This window comes from Xiphophorus couchianus, chromosome 1 (assembly GCF_001444195.1).
Source record: "Xiphophorus couchianus chromosome 1, X_couchianus-1.0, whole genome shotgun sequence".
Taxonomy (NCBI): Eukaryota; Metazoa; Chordata; class Actinopteri; order Cyprinodontiformes; family Poeciliidae; genus Xiphophorus; species Xiphophorus couchianus.
Window position 1 is genome coordinate 9716957 of NC_040228.1, and position 22538 is coordinate 9739494.

The 22538-nt window shown below is 39.7% G+C and overlaps 1 protein-coding gene across 14 annotated transcripts in view; it reads right to left on the reverse strand.

The window, feature by feature from the left end:
- Window positions 1–22538, reverse strand: part of cacna1db (calcium channel, voltage-dependent, L type, alpha 1D subunit, b) — a 74053-nt gene that overhangs the window by 22570 nt on the left and 28945 nt on the right. For 10 of the 14 annotated variants that reach the window (XM_028023304.1, XM_028023329.1, XM_028023321.1 and 7 more), the window contains exons 4-20: window positions 16573–16712; window positions 15727–15869; window positions 14304–14456; window positions 13111–13307; window positions 11453–11556; window positions 11178–11347; window positions 6470–6544; window positions 4694–4781; window positions 3934–4094; window positions 3590–3815; window positions 3068–3275; window positions 2785–2905; window positions 2278–2392; window positions 2126–2180; window positions 1931–1991; window positions 1126–1273; window positions 844–973 (exon numbers count right to left, since the gene is read on the reverse strand). In XM_028023304.1, the coding sequence (XP_027879105.1) occupies window positions 844–973; window positions 1126–1273; window positions 1931–1991; window positions 2126–2180; window positions 2278–2392; window positions 2785–2905; window positions 3068–3275; window positions 3590–3815; window positions 3934–4094; window positions 4694–4781; window positions 6470–6544; window positions 11178–11347; window positions 11453–11556; window positions 13111–13307; window positions 14304–14456; window positions 15727–15869; window positions 16573–16712 (2295 nt within the window). The remainder of the gene's footprint in view (window positions 1–843; window positions 974–1125; window positions 1274–1930; window positions 1992–2125; window positions 2181–2277; window positions 2393–2784; window positions 2906–3067; window positions 3276–3589; window positions 3816–3933; window positions 4095–4693; window positions 4782–6469; window positions 6545–11177; window positions 11348–11452; window positions 11557–13110; window positions 13308–14303; window positions 14457–15726; window positions 15870–16572; window positions 16713–22538) is intronic. The other 4 variants (XM_028023338.1, XM_028023359.1, XM_028023348.1 and 1 more) reach the window with 1 other exon arrangement.

The following is a 22538-nucleotide window of genomic DNA, read 5'->3' on the forward strand; positions in this document are numbered from 1 at the left end:
AAAGCCACTATCTCTATCAAAACTTTTACACTATCCAACTATTTTCTTTATACTTATATTTTTCACTCCTTTTGTAGAAAATAAAAAAACATCTGCGTTTTTGGGGTTTGTCAGGTTCCAATCAGAAACTCTGCATTATCTGTGCTGCACTAGCAGGTGGTGATGATATTTACTAGTTACTATGGTAACTAGTAAATAGAGTAATTACTACTACTCTATTGCAGTGAGAAATCTTTTCATTCATCTCTTTTTTTCCCCGTTATCATGATGTTTCTGTCATTCTCGGAGAGCTTTCACATTTTCAACCATTACCATCTGTTTCAGATGTGTTAATCAAGGGCAGGAAAAAGTCTATTCAATGAGCAACCTTGCCCTGAAAAGTGTGAATGCATGACTGTGGATGTTTCACAGCTAACTAATGATTGTAGTCCTGTGATATTTTGATAATATGCTAATATTTTCCTGAAGGTTCCAGGTGTCATTGGGATCTTCCCACATTCAGGATCACCAAGTGCAGCTTGCTGCGGTTTAGAGAAATACAAAAACCTATCATGGCACCACTGATTGAAATTCAGAAGTGACTTCAATCAGTTTAATAAGGAAGGAAGCAAGACAAGCAATCTGGCCGTGTACATTGTTTTGAGAATATATAACATATTTTTGCTGCCAGTCTTCTCAACTGAAGCATTCACGTCAATGTAATAAACAACAGTCTAAAGACAGGCTTCATCCCCAGCTGTGCTTCTCCTGGCGTGTGGGAAAGTCCTCTGTGGAAAAGACTCTTCATTAGCTACAGTTAGCATGTCAAGCTTCCCTCACACAGGTCAATGTGGCTTTACGTACAATGTTGCGAGCGGAGAAGTTGCGGATGGGGTCCTCGGCCGCCAGGGAAACGGAGCTGAGCATGATGAAGACCAGGATCAGGTTGGTGAAGATCTGATGGTTGATGAGCTTATGGCAGAGCACACGAAACCTGCAGAAACAGAGGAGACAGAAGGAGGAAAATGTCAGATTGCTACATTTTAGGTTTTCTTTTTCTCTGTAGCACCTAAAATAATGGATTTCAGATTTTTTTGTTTTTTGAACAGAGAAAGTGCCTGTTCTGATTCCAAGCATCGGACTCACGGGTTGGTGCTGCTGAAGATGAAAAACGCACTGCCCTCCGGGATGGGTGGGGTCTTCTCCTTCATGGTGAGTTCAGAGAGTCGCTGGGGCCGGGGGCCCGGCGGGGCTTCAGGGAGGTTCCTATTATCATCATTATCTTCATCATCACCTGTAAAACAGTAGCTCAGTATCATAATGCTGTCTATTGCTTGCACCATAATAAAACTGCCTAACTAAAAAATATAAACATGTTTAATCACAAAAGTAAATATCTAGATTATTTCTTTGCTATATTGATTATATTGCTGACAAACTCTGTAAAAAGAAAAGAAAACCTGCATTTCCTGCTGTTTTTTTTCTTAATTTAATTATGTTTTCCATTTTATTTGCATTGATTACAAACGTTTATTTGTTTTTCGTCATTTCATTCCCTCGCAATTATTTTGTTATATATTTTCTCAGCTTCTTCTTCCTTTATCTTATATTTCCTGGTGCATTTTGTCAAATAGGTATAATAGAAGTTACATGTCTAGATGAAACCAGTGGATAACTCCTTTGAAAGTATATTAAAAACTATAAATTCATTTTTGCTTAAACTTGATTAAAGTGACATTTAAGAAACTGGTACCTCTTAACATTTAAAGCTGCCCGGTAAATAAAACATAAACCATTCTACTGAGGTTATTCGTTGAAAGCAGTTTTTTGATTTCAAAATGGTTGTTTCTAAAAAAATTAAAAAGTACAGAGATTTGCGGTTTAAATATTATTCCCATTTATTGTTAAACTCAAACCAGTTAAGTCTCATCTGTCAAACGAGGTTCTTCACCTGGTGAGTCGACGGTCGTAAACGATTCTTTGTCCCCCTCTAGCAAGGCCTCCGTTGGCATCTAGAAGATGTTTAGAATAATTTTTTTTACAGATTTCTTAATACAAAAAAGAAAAATATCTAACACTAACAGATTAGTGCTGGGATTTGGTCATCTAAATTATGTGTGAGGGCTCAAGCTAATTTGCATTTTACCATTGTTTTCCCGTCTTCTGTTATTTCAATCCTCTTCTTCTCTGTGTTTGAGTCCCTGTTGGCAATGAATAAAGTTTAAAAGCTCCAATGTATCTTTTTTTTTTTTTTGCGGATGGAAATAAAATAAAAAAATATGTCAAATGAAGCCATACTTAACACTATTCTTTCTCTTTTTGGCCTCCTCCTCCTCTTTCTGTGCTGTGTTGAGGCTCTCTGCATCAGCCAGGTTATCAACAGCGATGGCCAAGAACACATTCAGCAGGATGTCTGATCAAGTGAGTTACAGAAAAAACAAAAACACTTACCAACATTTTAAAAAATCAAATGAAAATCTCCACAGGCTTCACGTAAATTGATCAGTTGAGTTACATGAGCTTTTTTCAATTTGGTAAAGTTGTAATTTCAGCTAAATGTATGTGACCGAATATAAAAACATGCCACACTTATCAGATTTATATTTGTAAGATATTCAACAATCATTCATCATTTTCCTTCCACCTCATAGTTATGGTTTACTTTCTGTTGGTCTGTCAAAGTAAGTCCTAATTTCAAACAATGTGTGTTAATGTTCAAACTCAAAAAAACTTTGTGGGTGTAACTAGTGTTTCAAGGCGCTGACTGGGCGATGCGAGTGTGTGTGATTGCATTGAGTAGGATACAGTTTCCACAGATGAAGAGGATGATGAAGTAAATGCAGACCACCATGCCAGAGGACGCCGGTCCACCGTACGCCATGATGCCGTCATACATCACGGTGTTCCAGTCCTCGCCTGTCAGGATCTGGTGAACAGCAATATTAGGAGAATAACACTGAAGCACCTGATTCTGGTCAAACGGCATTATTCGCAGTAATTATTCCCAGATATTGAAAACGAATGTCACAAGACATGCTTGACGTGTGATAAAGCCCTGGGTTCGTCTCTGATTTTCGCAAACACAAACCTGAAACACGGTGAGGAGGGCCTGGGGGAAATTATCAAATGTGCTTCTTTTGGTCACCGTCTCATCAAAGTTGAATTTGCCTCCGAAGAGTTGCATGCCCAGCAGGGAGAAAATAATGATGAAGAGGAAGAGCAGCAGCAGCAGGGAGGCGATGGACTTCATGGAGTTGAGCAGGGAGGCCACCAGGTTACTAAGAGACGCCCAGTGACTGAAGAAGACAGAGATGGAGTTTAACTTCTTTCTTTTCCCCCTTTTTTCTTTCTCTATTCCTTTTTTCTTATAGAGAAAAATAAAGTTTAGTAAATGGGGAAAAATTGCAGTTTGTGTACTGTGTCTTCAATCTTAAGCAGCTAAAACTGAAACACACTCTTACCATAAAACACTATTTGATTTCCCTTATTTGAGTCTCTTTTCATAGCTCCATATGCCATTTTGTTTTTTTTTTATTTATTTCTACTTTTATTTGTGCAGCAGACTTTAGCCTTCATGACATGAACAAATATTAGTGTAAAATATGCTTACCGCGTAACTTTGAAGATCCTGAGGAGGCGCACGCAGCGCAAAACCGAGATCCCCAGCGGAGACATGATGGCCAGCTCCACCAGGATGGTCTCCACGATTCCTCCACACACCACAAAACAGTCAAAGCGGTTGAACAGCGACACAAAGTAGGCCTGGAGCCCCAAACTGTACATCTTCACGAGCATCTCCAGAGTGAACAAAGCCAAAAGAACCTTATTGGCTACATCTGGAGCAGAGAGAGAGAGAAAAGGGAATGCTTTTTGTAGAAATATAACGGTTGTAGTATATTGAATTTCATCATGGTGAAAGTAAAGCAAGCAGAATGTAAAAAGTAAAACTGACACCTTGCACTTCTGTTAGCCATTCGGGCTGGTTGTAGTGCTCTGACGCGATGGTGAGGGTGTTGAGGAACACCAGGATGATGACGAGCCAATAAAACGTCACGGATTTCACGGCCGCCCGGCACTTCCTGCGGCAGAAGCGGTTCCACCGTCGCCACTGCCGACTGACAGAGAATCAGTTTGAAATATTCTCTCCGTCAGCTTAGAAAACCTAAAGGGAAACGTTACGATCTACGCAACATGCAAAAGGATCATTTGTTGAAATCAAGGAATTCTATCAAATGCAATACGAGTGGATCAGAACCGATCAGGAGCAGACGGCTGGATTTTAGGTCAACATGGAACAGGGTTGAATTGCTGGTGCCATCAGGGAAAGAAACGTACGGATGGAAACAGCAGGGATCAGAATGATTCAAATACGTGACCAGAATTGATCATGCACTATGAGAAGAAGAGCATAGCTGCCATGCAGCACCACAGCACAGTACTAACCTGCACTTTGATTTAGTTATTTTCTGACTGGTGGAAATAGAAGACAGGACATTTTTAAAATAAAAATGGGAAGCACTGTAAATCTCTAAAACGCAAACTCGGCAGTGGAATCTTCTTCGTGACTTGATTTCCGACTGACTTGTGCTGCGTTTCTGAACTTGCTACCTTGGTGACCATTTTCCCTCCAAAGGGAAACTTCTGCGTCAGCTGTGAGCTACTTGATGAAAAACCTTTCGCATAACTGATTTGTGGTGTGATGTGTCAAACTCACCATAGCGGTCCACAGCACAGAGATTTGTCCTCTTCTCCATTATGGTTGTCTGTGGTCGCCGACTCTGTCTCACTCGTGGGCATGCTGGCTGCAGAATCACACACATACAAATGTAAAAAATAAATAAAAAAAAGAATTGCATGAAAAAGCTTACAAATTTTACGTGACTTACAATTTTATTTCATCAGCATTTTTTTTTTTTTTTAAATAAAGCATTTTTCTTTTTGGCATTAATTCCTTCGTTGTTTAGCTGAGCAATAAGCTTATAAAAGATGTACTTTTTTTCAGATCCATTACTTTTCTGAAAACCAACATAAAATGAAACATTAGAAGCAAAAACACTGAGAAACACCAATTTCTTTTTAGATGTTGCAAGTTTCTTACTTGCATCTTCTCTGCATTTTGCGTGTGGTATGCAGAGCCAGTATTGTGGTTTCTCTGATGGTCGTAAATTATTTGAAAAAAATAGGGGGGAAAAAAGCTAAACTATCTGTGTGACGTCTTCACAACGTTAACAGGGAGGACAAATGTATCTAGCCTAGAATAGAATGTGCTGACTGTTATCAATTATTATAGATTATTACCAAATTAGATTAGCAGATTTTCAAAGCCAGATACTACAGTATATATCAGTTTATCACAAATTAGGCTGATCTCTAATTCCCTGGAATTGCATCAGAGTAGAAAAGTTATTGTTGCAGAAAATTTGTTTTAAATTATCATTGTCATAACAAATGCATCAGAGTGAAATAAGCTCATAAGCTATAATCCAAACATCTGAACGTCTAAACACACTGTTGAATTGTAATGCTTTATTATATTTCTATTCTATATTGCGACATATGGTCTCTGCACTGCAGTAAGTGTTGGTTTTAATAGACATGGGAACAAAACATTTATAAAATACTGAAAATGGAATGATTCATACATTCAGAAAAAACAACCTTACTGATAAATAATGAACACGTTCGATACGACAATGAATGATGAGCAACCTTTACACTGACACTTCTGATTCAATCCAAGCTAAATATAATTTGCTAAGTAAAATCTTGGGGCAACATTCCAAAGACACATTTATGCCCATATAAAAAATATCTCACGCTAAATTTGTTTTTTGTTTTCAACAAAATCACCACTTTTCTCTTAGAAACCCTTTAAAACAGGGAAATTAGAAGAAAATGCAGATGAGATAAGGAAGATCTGCGTTTAATCCTCATTAGCCAGGACAGAACATAACTCCAGATATAATTGGGGTAAATTGTTCTGTTTCAAATAATTATATTTGCTGTTAATTATAACTGCTGAACCTATTTGAAGACTATTACACCTTTGACTGTGTACTCAAAACCAGTATGACGGCTTTCATCTGGCTTTTATTGTAACTTTTCACCAGTGCTTGTACAATGCTTATAGAAGAGTTTACTTTGGAAGATTATCCACCTCTCAATAGACATTTCTTTTGCATCTGGTAGTTTATAATCACTTCAGTTAATTTATTTTATTTGCTTTTTTTGCTTAAAATATATTCTTCTTACACTAGAATATGACTTTAGCATTAAAGAAAATGATTATAGATGGTGATGATGATGATGATGATAGGGACCATGCACAATAAAACAGCATAAAGAAACAAAGTGCACAAAGCATCCAGCAAACCATGCCCATCAATGCAAAGACACTGTTCAGAAGGTGAAATGTCTTCAAGAACACGCACAGGGGACAGATGAAGTCTTCCCGACGCTCCCGCGCTCAAGTGCACACAAATACATTTACCCTGTGTCTCTGTGGACTGAGAGAACCAGCCAAACTTTCCTTTCTTCTTCTCAGTGAGGTCAGCCAGTGTGACCCCTTGGTGTTATCAACATGCAGTTCACACAGCCAGACAGCAGAGGAAGCAGTGAGTCAACACAAAGCAGAACAAGAGAGAGGAATGAACAGCTAGAGGCAACTTCAGAACAAACTACTGATGCAGCTACAGTATCCAGAAAATCACTGGTAAACTACAGAAGAAAATATTGATGATTTAAATCTGTCCATACTGTGGAGTATAATAATACAAATAATGACATTCCTTCACCAGTAACTGATCCACAGGTTGTTATTTATGAGATTATTAGTTATTAAACAGTATTAGCTATAATGAAAGTCAATAAACCTAACTAGCCAGATCTTTCCGCTCATGATTTCTGGACACAATAACCACATATGACATTCTAAAACTGAGGATGATTAGCTGTAAACGAAACTTAAGTGAGAATGTGAAATACAGGAGTTAGGGAAGTAAACAGTTGTTAAAAACAAGAAAGATGTGTGTCAACACATGGAAGGAAGAGGGGAGGAAGAGAGGGAACATCTGATGTTAGCGGCATTCTACACGCAGCATGATTGACAGCACAAAAACTCTCCTGCCACTGATTGGTTGTTTCTAGATAGTAGATAGTAGACTGGGAGAAGACGGATGAAATACATTTTTTACAGATTATTTCTATACCATACTGTCACAACATAATGACAGTTTGAACAAATATGTAAAAAAATATTTCTTATAAAAGTGACATACTGCAGCGTTAATTTCACTCAGGAGAGGACGGGTCAGGAGGGACTAGAGCTGCTGCTGCTGACTCATCTGTTGTTAAGTGCAGTGTTGTATAGTAACGAAGTAAAAATACTTCACTACTTCACTTAAGTATATTTTGGAGTACTTCATACTTTCCTGGAGTATGAAAATTTTTGATGACTTTCACTTTTACTTCACTATATTTCCGAACTTAATTGCGTACTTTTACTCCGATACATTTTCAATGTGTGGTTTAGTTACTCGTTACAAAAAAGCGAGAGAGAGAAACAAAGTGTTTTGATCCACCTACTGATTAGCAAGTAGCAAGCAGGCTACCGAACAAAGTCCGGTAGCCTGCTTGCCTGGGCTTGTTCATCACCACCAATAGGATACACCTTCTTCTTCTTCTTTTCTATTATGGCGGATCACAAGCAACTTTAAGGTGCATACCGCCACCTACTGTACATGAGTGTGTAGCAGCATTACTTCATATCTATTAAATTCTATTTTTTAATTTTGTATTCTTAAGATAAATAAACAATGCTTTCCTTAATTTGTGAATATCTGTTATGTTTCCTTCATTTCCTAATATACCTTTAAGATTCCATTCATGCCCCATATTTCTAACTATTCTCTTTAATTCTTCCCTTTCGAGTTCATTTGACTTACAGTTCATCAAGATGTGTTCTACATTTTCTTTCTCTCCACATCTCTCACATTTATCATTATTTTTCCTCCCTATTTTATAAAGCATGTCATTTAAGTAGGTATGACCTACTCTTAATCTACTAATTATTATTTCTTCTCTTCTGTTTCTTTCATTAATGCTTCGAATTTGAACTGACTTTTGTACTTCATATAATCTTCTTCCTTTCTTATCTTCATTCCACATTTTTTGCCATTTCTTGATTTCTTTACTTTTAATTAGGATACACCTGTTTCGCTTCTCCCATTAAACACAAAGCAAGTCTCGCAATCAGTAGCAGTCACATGGAAATTCTATCTTACAAAAACTCCCCGTCCAACTTGAAGAAACACATCGAGGTAACTTCTTATGAAATGGTTATAATCCTCCTGTTTCAGTAACTATAGCTTGGTCACTAGACACTACTGTATTGTGAAATCTTGACCATAAATGAACTTTGTTTGGCATTGTTTGTTAAGGAAAATATGATTATTTTAGTGCTTAATACAGTTAATCTTAAAAGATATATGGAACACTCTTATTTTGAACAGGTTTGTGTTAAGCATTTAAAACTAAACCAGAGGGGTAAGCATTCAGAGACACAGGAACCAAATGCAGATTAAGGGAGATCTCTCAATGGGACCCCCGCTGTGAGGCCGGGCCACAGGCGAAGCCATAAAATTAGCATTTTCCTTGGGAGACAGAGACGTTAGATTTCTCAGGTATCTGTGAGGTCTTATCTCAGGATCGTTCTGTACTCAGAATGACCGTGGGAGCCACGGGGGTCAGCGGTTTGCTTCTTTGTCTCGGTAGAAGGCAGATGGCCCTTTGATCTTTGCGTAGATCAGGGGGAGTTTCCAAGTCTCTGAGTGCTAAGGGAGTTTCCAATAGGCCAACAAGGGGAACGCCTAGAATGCATAAATTAAATAGAGAAACACCTCTTTACTATATGATTTCGTGTTAGGAGAGAAAATCCAGAGAAGTTGCCACTTTTTTGCTTTTTGCATTGGCTCTCTCTCCAAAGACGTCTTTGCTGTTTGTTTGTCTTTGTTTCGTGTTTGTTTCCCCTTGTGTGTCTTTATTTTTATGAGAAAAATGCATATCTCTGTTCCTCTGCAGATTTGTTGTTGATTGCTTTGTATGAGATTAAACTCTGTGATCTGTGACGTCAACTCGCTTTGTTGTTGTTTCGTTTTAGCAGCGCACCGCCACTCGCCAAGGACTCGGGAGAGAAAAGAGGAAAGAGCCAAAACTTTTTGTCCAAAACTAGCTCTTTTTTTGTTTGGCATTGTTTCAGTTCCATACGTGGTGTATTTAGCTTAGGCCTAATGTTGACTGTAGCAGGCTACCTAGACTCCTCTGTTCAAGGGGGGACAGAAGCCATAGCGATAGCAATTTAGACTAAATTTAACGAATATAGGAAAGGCATGCAAGTTCAAAACCAGGTTTACAGATGCCAATAAGCTGCATTTCCCTCCCAATTCTTTTTTCTTTTGCATAATGACCAGTTGTGTGCACCACCTACTGACTGTAGGATTGACTGATTCACTGATTTGTGAAGTAGAGTAATTGTAACAGCTCTTTTTCTTCATGTTGGCCGCATTTTCTGTACCATTTATTTTTCTCATTTTCAGCACTGACCTTACTTTCTGATACTGATACTGATACTTATTTTCTGTCTTGGAGGGTATACTAAGAAGCTGGTTCAGTTGTAAAGCAGGTTAAGTTAACCTTGTGCTATAGGTAAAGCACCTAATTTTCTTAACTAAATGATGCCTGCAGGTATATCTATTAGCAGGTTTAATTTTGCCTGCACTTGGTTGGGTACATTATTTTAAGTGTATTTGACAAGTTTACCAAAATATAAAAAATGTCATTCAAACTGCATTTGCTTTGTTTTACTTTTTACTTGTACTTTTCATTACATTACTTGAGTACATCCATTTTTACAGTAATTTCCATACTTAAGTACAAGAAGTTTCAGATACTTTAAGACTTTAACTCAAGTAACATTTCAGTCAGTGACTTCGACTTTTACCAAAGTCATATTTTGGAGAGGTACTTGTACTTTTACTTGACTCTGAGATTTCAGTACTTTATACAACACTGGTTAAGTGTGGTAAGAGATACAGGTACAAGTTAAATATATGAATATGTTGGTAATTTGTTTTCCTTCGTTCATAGAATGCTGGTGAAATGGAGGCAAAGCTGAGCTAATTATGCTAAATGGTTGATAATCTCACACAGTCTACCCACCTCTCTTGGAGAAAAACTGGGTTACACATTGACACTCTTATATTTGTCTCTCTCCATTTCTCTATTTTTTTATATTTTTTGAAAACCTGACTTTATTATTTTTCTTGGCAGCATAGTAACCGCCACAGTCGTTCTTGTTTTCTGCTGAAATACTTCACTGTCAAGCACGCTAAGCAGGAACGAACCATTTCATGCAGTTCAGTGCAAATATGGATGTCTGCTTTTTGGTCTGTTGATTTTTACTGCTAAAAACTATTTTTGAAAACACAATATGATTAATTTTGTAATTGACAGGGCCCCAATTTTTTTTTATTTCTATGAAAATAAGTAAATAAATGAATAAATTGCAGAGGGCCCCCTGTTGGTCAGGGGCCCTTAGAATTGTCATAACTTTTCCCCCCTATAAGACGTCCCTGCAAGACACACACACACGCGCACGCCCACACACACACACACTGCAGGAATCAAGGAGAGAACGTTAGTGTGTTATCACCACAACAACAACAGCAGCAGCAGCAGCAGCAGCAGTGGTAAAAGCAGTGCAGATACTGGAGAACATGAACACTGACAGGTGCATGTGAAAAGACTGCAAAGCACGGTAGGGCCATCAGTGCACAGAAGATGAGATTTGTATGATTTTTTTGCAAAAAAAAAAAGATGGTTCCTGCACCATCCCAAGTTTATTATGTAACCGCATAATTACTGATTATATAAACAGGGCTCTTCCTTCATCTGTCTTTCAGATGTCCACAAAACAATACAACAAACGTGAAATTATCCAAAGTTAAGGTTTTAGACGTATTTTTGAATCCTCCAATTTAAACTTAACATGCGTTTGTTGAGTGGTGAATTGATGGTGAAAATTCACAAGCATTCAGTGACTTTGAAAGACTGAAGAAGAAAATTATGCCACAGTCCTGGGCGGATTCCCTTTGCTGTTATACACGGAGCAAACAGCAATCAAAAAGATCCTGGTAACTCACGATTGCGCTTGCCCTCCTCGTCCCCCTCCTCCTCGTTCTCGGGGTCGATGTCCTCGGCTTGCGTGATCCAGTCCAGGTAGCCCTTAAGGTCCTCCTCCAGCTGCTGCTTCTCGCGCAGCTTCTGGAAGTCGCCGCGAGCTTTGGCCTTTTCACGCTCTTTGGAAAACTCTCTGCAAGGAGAAAAAGAGGACAACACACACGCCTGATTAAGATTAAGAAAGGTTTTGTTGTTCTTTTTCACTTTTCTGTTTGAAAAGGTAAAAATGTAAACGTACCCACTCAACACTCCCAAGACCAGGTTCAGAACAAAGAACGATCCAAAGATGACCAGACTGACAAAGTAGACCCACGGCAGCTCAAAGCCCATCGCATCATTCATCTGCATTGGAAAATGTTTAATCAATGTTAGCTCACTTAGGAAAATATTTGCCTAAGTATCTACTTGAGATTTAAAAAAAAAGAAATACACATAAGTAAAAATACTGATTTGGGATGATGTGTTATGAGCTGAAGGTGTTTAGATTTCTGTGTTTCCGGTTTTGATCATTTCCTTATTATTTATTCAGATCTGGCTTCAGTTTATTCCTCTGTGTTGTTTCTGTTGTGCCTTTTCCTTTGTACATTACTTTAATGTTCCTTAACTTGGTGCTTCTTTAATGTATTGTTTATGTTGGTTACAGGTTTTCATAACATTTTATTATATTTTATAGGCATGTCATATTATTCACTGTGTAATATTCGTCCTTCATTGAAATTGCTCAACTACTTACAGAGGAACTCAAAAATCCCTTTAAGTACAAAAATGAAGCAGTGATCAAAAATGTAATGGGACATCAAAGATTTTAGAAAAGTTACATAAAAGATAAATACAAAATATAAATAAACCTATTTATATTGTATTGAAGTAGTAACATGTCTCTCTAATACATTTTAGTAAAAATCCAAACTTTAGTTTGATTACATTTATTTAATATTGAAAAAAGAATTTGCATATTAGGAAATAATTAACAGGTTGTTTTTTTTTAATTGTTTTACATTTTTGAACAAAACTTACTGGCACCCCTAAAGAAATGTAGCTTTTTTTTAATCAAAATCTACTTTTTCAAATTGATCAAAGAAATTAGGAACTTTTAATTAGTGACCTATGACTCTTTTCTCTCAGGCATAAGCATGAGATAAAATAAAATCTGATTTAATTTAGCCAGTGTTCATGTCATTATACACATAGATATACTGTATATGTATGCATATGTAGATGTAGATCAATTGAGTTTCTACACAGCTTCACTCACAAAGTACCAAATACCCACCCACCATGTACAAACTGTTAAAGTTGGCCAATTCAAGTAGAACAGGTCACATGGCACATGAAACATAAATGACCATCTATCCATAAATCAATTCTTTATTGTTTTAGGTTTGTTAGACCTTGTTCTCTCCAGTAACACAACACCAGCACTGAGATGAAATTGCCATGGCAACGCATACATGGAAAGAGCAGTAAAATGTGTGGAAAGGAAGAAAAAAGGACTATAGGAAGACAGCAGAGGAAAAGAAAGAGGGAGAAGTTCATTATTTCACAGATGAGGGTCGCCATCGGTAAATGAGTGGGAGGACTGAGATGAAGCTCATAAGTGTTTTGGCTAATTAAAAGCCATTGCTGGTTTTTGCTAATGAGAAGCTGAGAGTTTTCAAGGGAGGCTAGCTTTTTAAATCGATGACACTTGTTAATTCAAAGGAAAGCCACTGTCCAGGCTGCAGCTCTGAAAGAAATCATTGTCATGTGAGTGTGACCCATGTGAGGTTGCTTAATGAGATTTTATATCGCATAGGCTTCAGATATATTTCAGTACAAACATTGTGATCATGCTTTAAATAAAAAGTCAAAAATTGGTGGCAGATTCAGGCTTCTGAGTCATTTTTTTTCGATTACCCAGTAGAGAACGTCGGTCCAGCCTTCCATGGTGATACACTGGAAAACGGTGAGCATGGCGAACAGAAAGTTGTCAAAGTTGGTGATGCCGTTGTTGGGGCCTTGCCAGCCCTCTCTGCAAATGGTGCCATTGACGAGGCAGCGGCGGCCGTGCCCTGAGACAGCGCACGGCGTGGGCTCCTCCTCTGCCAGGGCTCCTGCAGGCGAGAACACAAACATGTAGAGAGCACACCAAACGCTAAAGACAAGCCAAAACTGAGTCACTGTTTTACCTGTACAGCAGATGATTGGAGTTTAACACAGAGAGAAATGCAATCAGCATGAAAAAACTCCAAATCTCAGCCATTTTATTCATGTTCACCTTACATCATTGTACATCTGCATGTGTCTTAATGATTAAAGTTGACTTCATTCTTACGGTAAAAAGTAATTTGTTCATCTAATTCAGGCTACTGCATATTTTTTGATGGAAACTTCTACAGATTTTTTTTTTTCAGTTTCATTTTTAGCAATTATTGCTTAGCCTCATACAAATTACATAATAACGTCATTAAAACTAACAAATTTGAGAGCAATATCAACGCTAAATAGCATATTGACGATAATATACCCATCTGACTATGAACATATTTTACATTTTGCATTAGGATAAAATACAACACTGTCCTGCAAAAGCAGACGTATTGTTCAATCTGAAAAGCTTGGTCAGTTAATATTTTTCTTTTTTTAAAACAACTGATGCAATAACTTCATGAAAAATGTTCTCTGGTTTCACTCCCAGTTAAATAAAATAGATCACACATATGGCCAGATACTGTTTTGACTTATTTCAACTTTCTAACAGCAAGAATCTCTCTTACTCTGCTTTTTTTTTTTACATTTACACTTATTTATCTTTAAACATGAGCACATTTCTTGAATGATTGTGCTATTTTGTAAGCGATACTAAGTCAAAGAGTGAGCTTGTTTACATAATAGCTAGATATCTGTCATTTAATCACAGGATTTAATCCACCATCTGCTGTTGTGTCCTGTTCTCAGCTGCTTGTCACCATTCACATACAAGGTGCATTATTCCATTCATTCCCAGGGATTAAATCCTGTATCTGTGGTAATCTCATATCCTCACTATGTCTGTTTAGGGTGAAAGAAAGATAGAAGCTAACAGAATAATGAAATAAAGACCAGTTTACCTGATTTTATGATGAAGCAGGTGGCGTGCATCTTTCCAATGAAGAGCTCCAGGCCGATGATGGCGTAGATGATGATTACAAAGAGGACCAGCAGAGCAATGTGAAGGAGGGGAACCATGGCTTTAATTATGGAGTTTAAAACCACCTGTAAACCTGTAAACACACACATTAGTCAAAGTCTCAGCAAATCACAACTTTTATTTATTTCCTGATAATAAAAGTATGTCCTTCCTTACATTTTTGACGGTTGGACGCTGTCATTATTAAAGTTCAGGCTACAGCGAGATTGCATTTTTATAAATGATTAATCTCAGAAAAGTTTTATATTGACGAAAAAAAAGAAAAAATAATTTCAAAATTGCACATCTAATACATTTTTAACATTCAATTTTTGAATCAAACAAATTTTCTGCTTTTTTCAAATACAAAAGCAAAAACAAAACAGTAAAACACAACAATAAAACATATGAAGTATTGGATCTAAATTACAAAAAAAAGGATGTGTGAATGAAATCAAAACACTAATTGTTTGAGCTCAAGTAAAATATAAGACACACTACTGGGGAAATAATTATCATCCAAATATCAATTAGTGTATGAAAAACATCCTGTATGTAAAGCAGCTGAACACACATGAAAACTAACAGCCTGTTAAATTCCTCTACTAGCTCTCACAATGACATGATGTACACAAAAGCCCAGACGTTGTTTTCTGTGTCTAATTAAACTGCACAAACAAACCCACATAGACAAATATCAGACAAAAGCAGAGCTGAAAACCACATTTTCAGTCTAACTTTGTGTTTCCCAGCCATTCTTTCCTGCCTCAGAGAGTCAAATGATCCGCTGCCATGGAAACTAAAACAATGCAAACAAATCAGTGCACGTGCAAATGTAAGGTCATACGTTTTGGAAACACAAGCAGGGAAGAAAGCACCATCTTCTCAGGTTCACAATGGGAACTGTAGAGATGTTATCTGTGCAAAATAACTTTTTTAAAAAATACTGTATAAATAAATACATTGTGGAGATTTTATATTTGCATTTTTCTATTTTGGTAAGTATGCTGTCTTGGCTATTATAATAATCTTCTTAATTAATCCACTTTTATTGATTAAATTGTTTGTTTTATTGTTTGAGGTCAACAATGTGCTCCAGAAATGAAAAGTGTAACAAAGTTAGACTGACTAAGCTATTTCTTTTAACAATACTTTTTTAATGCTGATGAAGCTGAAGAGCAACAGCACCTTTAGTTTTGAGTCTGTCAGGTCAACACAAACCACCCAGGTTACATTAGTCTGTTTACAAATCACAGTAAGATAAAAGGTGTCTTAAACCAAGCTTATGAAAATGGCTTGTGTGAATATTTACACACAGTTCAGTGAACATTAAGGGCTGACTGAAGATTTCTGAATTAACTCACTGGGAACTCCAGAAACAAGGCGAAGAGGTCGAAGCACGCGAAAGGCTCTGAGGGCCTTCACGTCAAAGCCCCCTGGTTTGCCTCCAGTCTGCCCACCAGAGTCAGCGTCTTTGGTTATCATTTCCAGGACAACACTGAACAACCTGAGCATAAAGTTAAAGTAAATTAAATTAAACAAGGGATGGAGAGGTGAAAAGGGTAAAATGGCTATGATACAAAAGAGCTGTACATTTATGGCCAATTCATATGAGGTGTGTGATTGCTGTCAGACATTTTATTGTAATTTGAGAGAAACCTGTGTGGAGGGGAAAACCCTTCTGGGTTTAAAGAAAACATTTTAAGTCTTAATCTATCAGGGCCATTGATCAGTTTATTTATCTGTTATGTATGTCATTACTTATTTACCTTTTTGATTCACAAATCAGCTGAATTTACACTTAAATCCCACATGGGCCAGGTGGTTTACCCACAACCTGTAACTCTGTTCAAAGCTGTGTGTGTGGATCTGCATCTGTGCACATTTATGTAACTGTACATGTGCCCAACGATTGCTGCCATCTGGAATTTGTTGGAATCATAAATGTCTAAAAGGTACTTTGAAAACCACCTCTTGCTCCGGGTCTTTTGGTGTGTTTTTCTGCCAGCTTTGTATAACTAGAGATGTTTGGCTTAAACTCGGGCTGATTGAATGTGGAGAATTTGAGCATCCGCATTAAATTTCAGGTTCTGGTTGGAGGTTTGGGGTTATAATTGTTTGTGTTATAGTTAAGGATGGAGTAATTTAGAGAGAATGTGCATGCTGAAGGCTCTATGGATAACATATACTGTAAATGGCAGTGATCTTACCCCACAATGACGATGACAAAGTCCAACATGTTCCATCCGTTTCTGACGTAGGAGTTTTGGTGCATGACTAAGCCATAGGCAATAATCTTCAGAAATGTTTCTATTGTAAAAATGATCAGGAAGGCATATTCTACTGTTTCCTGCAGGGAGAGAGAGAGAAAAGAAACGGGAACAGGAGAAACATGGGTTAGGGTACTTTCTGAACATTAGTGTTGTTTTCATTAATAATGACAACAACAAAATTATTTAGCTGACGACCCTTTTTTTTCATGAGGATAACGAGACGATGACAAAAAACAACATGGCTCTGTGATGACTAAAACTTGACAAGACGAAAATGTTTGTGCATAATCTGTCAGACTTCAGGAAAACAGGAAGCAAGGAAAAACACAATTAGACAATGTCAAAGGAAATAAAGTCTAGAAATATAAATATTTTCCAATCTTTTCCAAACCTAAAAATGTGTAATCAAATTCAGACTCTTCCATGTATCTCAAAGTTGTGTGGGAACAACATTTTACTCTCACCTTCCCTTTATCATTGTCCTGTTTCTTACATCAGTGGGTTTTTTTCACTTTCTCAAATATTAACTATCTGTTTCAAACCAGAAAGTTAGCAAGCTGGCAGGTAAAATGCACAACAAGACAAATGCATTGTTGATCTGAAGGACACAGAGCCGGCACAAAGAAGCCCAGTTACAGCAAAGACACTGATGACTTCAGTGACACGCACACTAACTTCACACCCACTCTCACAGGCTGAGAGTCTTGCTATGGTTTGGAAACTCAAAGCTTCTATCAGAAAGGCATTGAGCCAACAACACAAACACATTCACAGAAGGACTGTAGCTGCATCGCAGAAAGTGTTTTTCAAGTTTCAGATGCATAACCATCAATTTCTGTAGTTTACCCAGATGTTCACGTTCCTCTTCTGATCTAGTAACTAATTCCTATAATGAACATAAAGATAAAGAGCCACTTGTAGGCACTAAATACTCCTTCATTAACCATATCCATTGGCCCTTTACTCAAAGTCATAAAGAGCAGCACTTAAATGGTAAATGAGTGAGTTTATTTTCAAAAAGCTGATAAGGCGTCAGTTAATGACAAAACCTTTTAATGGAAATAGTGTTGTTGTTGATTATAACCGGGTAAATACAGTTTGTCACTAAATATAACTGAATTAGGCAAAACAGCCATGAATCCAAAGGTAGAAACAGAAAAAAGAAAAAAATCATCCATCCATCCATCCATCCATCTTCTTCCGCTTATCCGAGGTCGGGTCGCGGGGGTAGCAGCTTCAGAAGGGAGGCCCAGACTTCCCTCTCCCCAGCCACTTCTTCCAGCTCCTCCGGGGGAATCCCGAGGCGTTCCCAGGCCAGCCGAGAGACATAGTCCCTCCAGCGTGTCCTGGGTCTTCCCCGGGGCCTCCTCCCGGTGGGACGTGCCCGGAACACCTCGCCAGGGAGGCGTCCAGGAGGCATCCTGACCAGATGCCCAAGCCACCTCAACTGGCTCCTCTCGATGTGAAGGAGCAGCGGCTCTACTCTGAGTCCCTCCCGGATGACTGAGCTTCTCACCCTATCTCTAAGGGAGAGCCCAGCCACCCTACGGAGAAAACCCATTTCGGCCGCTTGTATCCGCGATCTCGTTCTTTCGGTCACGACCCAAAGCTCATGACCATAGATGAGGGTGGGAACGTAGATCGACCGGTAAATCGAGAGCTTCGCTTTTTGGCTCAGCTCTCTCTTCACCACGACGGACCGGTACAGCGCCCGCTTGACAGCAGACGCTGCGCCAATCCGCCTGTCGATCTCCCGCTCCCTTCTTCCCCCATTCGTGAACAAGATCCCGAGATACTTAAACTCCTCCACTTGGGGCAGGACACCCCCCCTGACCCGGAGAAGGCACTCTACCCTTTTCCGGCTCAAGACCATGGCCTCGGATTTGGAGGCACTGATCCCCATCCCGGCCGCTTCACACTCGGCTGCGAACCGATCCAGCGAGAGCTGCAGATCACGATCTGATGAAGCCAAAAGGACCACATCGTCTGCGAAAAGCAGAGATGAGATCCTGAGGCCACCAAATCGGATCCCCTCAACACCTTGGCTGCGCCTAGAAATTCTGTCCATGAAAGTGATGAACAGAATCGGTGACAAAGGGCAGCCCTGGCGGAGTCCAACTCTCACCGGAAACGAGCCCGACTTACTGCCGGCAATGCGGACCAGACTCTGACACCGGTCATACAGGGACCTGACAGCCCGTATCAAAGGGCCCGGTACCCCATACTCCCGGAGAACCCCCCACAGGGCTCCCCGAGGGACACGGTCGAACGCCTTCTCCAAGTCCACAAAACACATGTAGACTGGTTGGGCGAACTCCCATGCACCCTCCAGGACCCTGCTGAGGGTGTAGAGCTGGTCCAGTGTTCCACGACCAGGACGAAAACCACACTGCTCTTCCTGAATCCGAGGTTCGACTATCCGACGGACCCTCCTCTCCAGGACCCCTGAATAGACCTTGCCAGGGAGGCTTAAGAGTGTGACCCCTCTATAATTGGAGCACACCCTCCGGTCCCCCTTTTTGAACAGGGGGACCACCACCCCAGTCTGCCAATCCAGGGGAACTGCCCCCGATGTCCATGCGATATTGCAGAGTCGCGTCAACCAACACAACCCTACAACATCCAGAGCCTTAAGGAACTCCGGGCGGATCTCATCCACCCCCGGGGCCTTGCCACCGAGGAGCTTTTTAACCACCTCGGCGACCTCGCCCCCAGAGATTGGAGAGCCCAACCCAGAGTCCCCAGGCTCCGCTTCCTCAGTGGAAGGCATGTTGGTGGGATTGAGGAGGTCTTCGAAGTACTCTGCCCACCGGCCCACAACGTCCCGAGTAGAGGTCAGCAGCACACCATCCCCACTATAAACAGTGTTGGTGCTGCACCGCTTCCCCCCCCGAGACGCCGGATGGTGGACCAGAATCGCCTCGAAGCCGTGCGGAAGTCTTTCTCCATGGCCTCTCCAAACTCCTCCCACACCCGAGTTTTTGCCTCAGCAACCGCCCGAGCCGCATGCCGCTTCGCCCGCCGGTACCCATCAGCTGCTTCCGGAGTCCCACAGGCCAAAAAGGCTCGATAGGACTCCTTCTTCAGCCTGACGGCATCCCTCACCGAAGGTGTCCACCAACGGGTTCGAGGGTTGCCGCCGCGACAGGCACCGACAACCTTGTGGCCACAGCTCCGATCGGCCGCCTCGACAATGGAGGCACGGAACACGGTCCACTCAGACTCCATGTCCCCCACCTCCCCCGGGACGTGTTCGAAGTTTTGCCGGAGATGGGAGTTAAAGCTCCGTCTCACAGGGGATTCCGCCAGACGTTCCCAGCAGACCCTCACAACACGTTTGGGCCTGCCAGGTCTGACCGGCTTTCGCCCCCGCCACCGGAGCCAACTCACCACCAGGTAGTGGTCAGTGGACAGCTCCGCACCTCTCTTCACCCGAGTGTCCAAGATCAAAAAATCATTTGATTGAAAAAAATAAATAAATAAAAGCATTTTGATCTAAAATTAAATAAAAGTTTTTCTGTTACAGGTAATCTATCCATGGATTAAATCTGAAAAGTGTTCTGGCTTAAATAGCATTTTCACATCTAGTCACGTCAATTCAGTTTGTACTTTTTGTAATAAAAGAGGCTTTCAGGCACACTTTTATTTAGTATGTATATAATCTGTGAGAGATATTTCAACATTTTTTATTATTATTACTTTCATAGAAATAAAAACAAAGTAACAAGTAATAATCTTCAAGAATGTGAAACATCTTTCTTCTGTAGTGACAGCCATAAAAATGTGCAAAACCCATTATTCATCCTTCTTTCAGTCTGGATCATTCAGAAGAACAACTCAGTGGCTGTTTAATAATTGATTTCTCATGGGTGACTGTGTGTTTGACTCCTAAACGTTTACTAGCATTAACTGAGCGTGGCGCCACTGCAGCGGCTGGGTGATGACCTGTGAAGAACAACATAATTCAGAGCTGCTTCACACTGATAAGAGCCTTTACCGTCTGCCTCCTTTCGGCTTAACATTCTCGCTCCATCCGCTTGTTGTTTACAGAAGACTGAAATGTCCATTCTTCTGCTTGTTGAACAGCTGACGGTCAGTGCTTGTGTGTGTGCGTGCGTGTGGGCGTGTGTGCACGTGCCTCTTGAATTTGTAAAGCTGTGGAGACAAATGTGACAATGCAGCTAGATTGCATTATTGCAAAACTGTTTGGTTTGCATTTCAGTTTTTCATTACTCTTGTTTCTCACTGCTGAACTAGATCAAGTGACGATATATTTATTGAGGGTAGCGGGGGAATCCCACATTGAGAAATTGATTTTTTATTTTTTTTTCCATGGGATCATGTGTACCACTATCGCTGGCATTGTTGCGATCAGACTTTGAATGATCCCCTTTGAGCAAGAGAGCAGCATTTGTCATTTTAGCTTTTATTTTAAAAGTTATTTACTGTAATTATATGCAGATAAATAAAATCCATGGAGTAAAGTATGCAAGTCACACTTTTTCACCCTCAAACTTTACACTTTTAATTCTGTGACCCATCTTTTCAGGAACTGAACAAAAGAAGTAATTTTGTTTCTAACTTCTCAGCTCAGGAATCTTCATACTGTGCTGAGGGATCATTAAATCCATGGCATGAATTTTATAGGTGTAGGCAGATACATGATAGGGTTTTTTTTCCCTCTTTGTGTGTTACAAACCTCATGATGGGATTAACATGCATGACATGAAATTATATAATATTATTAAAATCTTTACTCTTCACAACGCCATGGGGATATCAGGATGGCAGCGTGAGAGAAGCGCAGGCCTGAAGCTCTTTGATTATGTGTTCATTTAAGCTGACATGATGAATAAATGAACAGAGAGACAGGTTGACGGAGCTCCTGCTTTCTGTGCGTTTCTGTTTCATGTGAACTATGCGTCGACAAAAGAACGATACCCACTGTTTTTGTTTCCTGTGTCCTGGATCAGTGACGACCGTTCCCTCTGAGGTTGTAGTAAAAATAACGTTGCCATGGAAATCAGGCTTGTCTTGTATGTGGGCAGAGAAAGAGACTTGAAATAATCAAGTGAGAGAAACTCAAGACAACTGCCCTTAATACAGCAAACTCCTTCAGTTAAACGCAAGAGCGTCCCTCCCATTGAATGACGAGTCCTCTCATCTCGGGGATTTATTAGTCTTTTGTGGGAACGATCATTCTGACTGCAGTTTTGACAACTCTTCTTGGTAGAAGTGTTAAATACAGATGAAAATGGTTTGTTTTCTGGCAGACACCTTTACCTTCTGTAAATTATCACCAAGACTTAAGTCCATTATGAACTGGAAGATGCTGAAACATCAATGTGTGAAATGAAGAAAGGAGCACTTGCCCCAATATTATCGACAACAAGCGCAAATGAGATTTGCAGCTCAACATACTGATAAGCCAAATAGCTTCTGGAGCAAAGTTTGTAGTGAGGTGTGATAAAGACTCAGCTGTTTGGCCTCAATATGAATAAGTATATGTGGAGGAGTCAAGGCGAGGCTCTTTAAACCGAGGATCGCTGTTCCATCTGTCAAGCATGGTTGTGGCAGCATCATGTTTACGGTCTGCTTTTTTTATCAATAAGAAAACTACCGATGTGTTCTTCAGCTTCACCTCAAATCAGCAGCTGGATGACTGAAACGTGAAAACTGAACATTGAAACAGGACAGTGATCGCAAACATATCAGAAGAGGTTGGGAGAGGATAAAGCAACTCAAATTATTATCTTCTGGAACAAAACATGACCAAACTCTTTTGAAGTTACATAAACTATTTTAAATGAAACATATTATTTCTAATACAAAATAGATTCTCGCTGCAAATAGATGTCAGATTTTCAGATAGATTCATGCCAGATGCTCATAAGAAGTGTGAG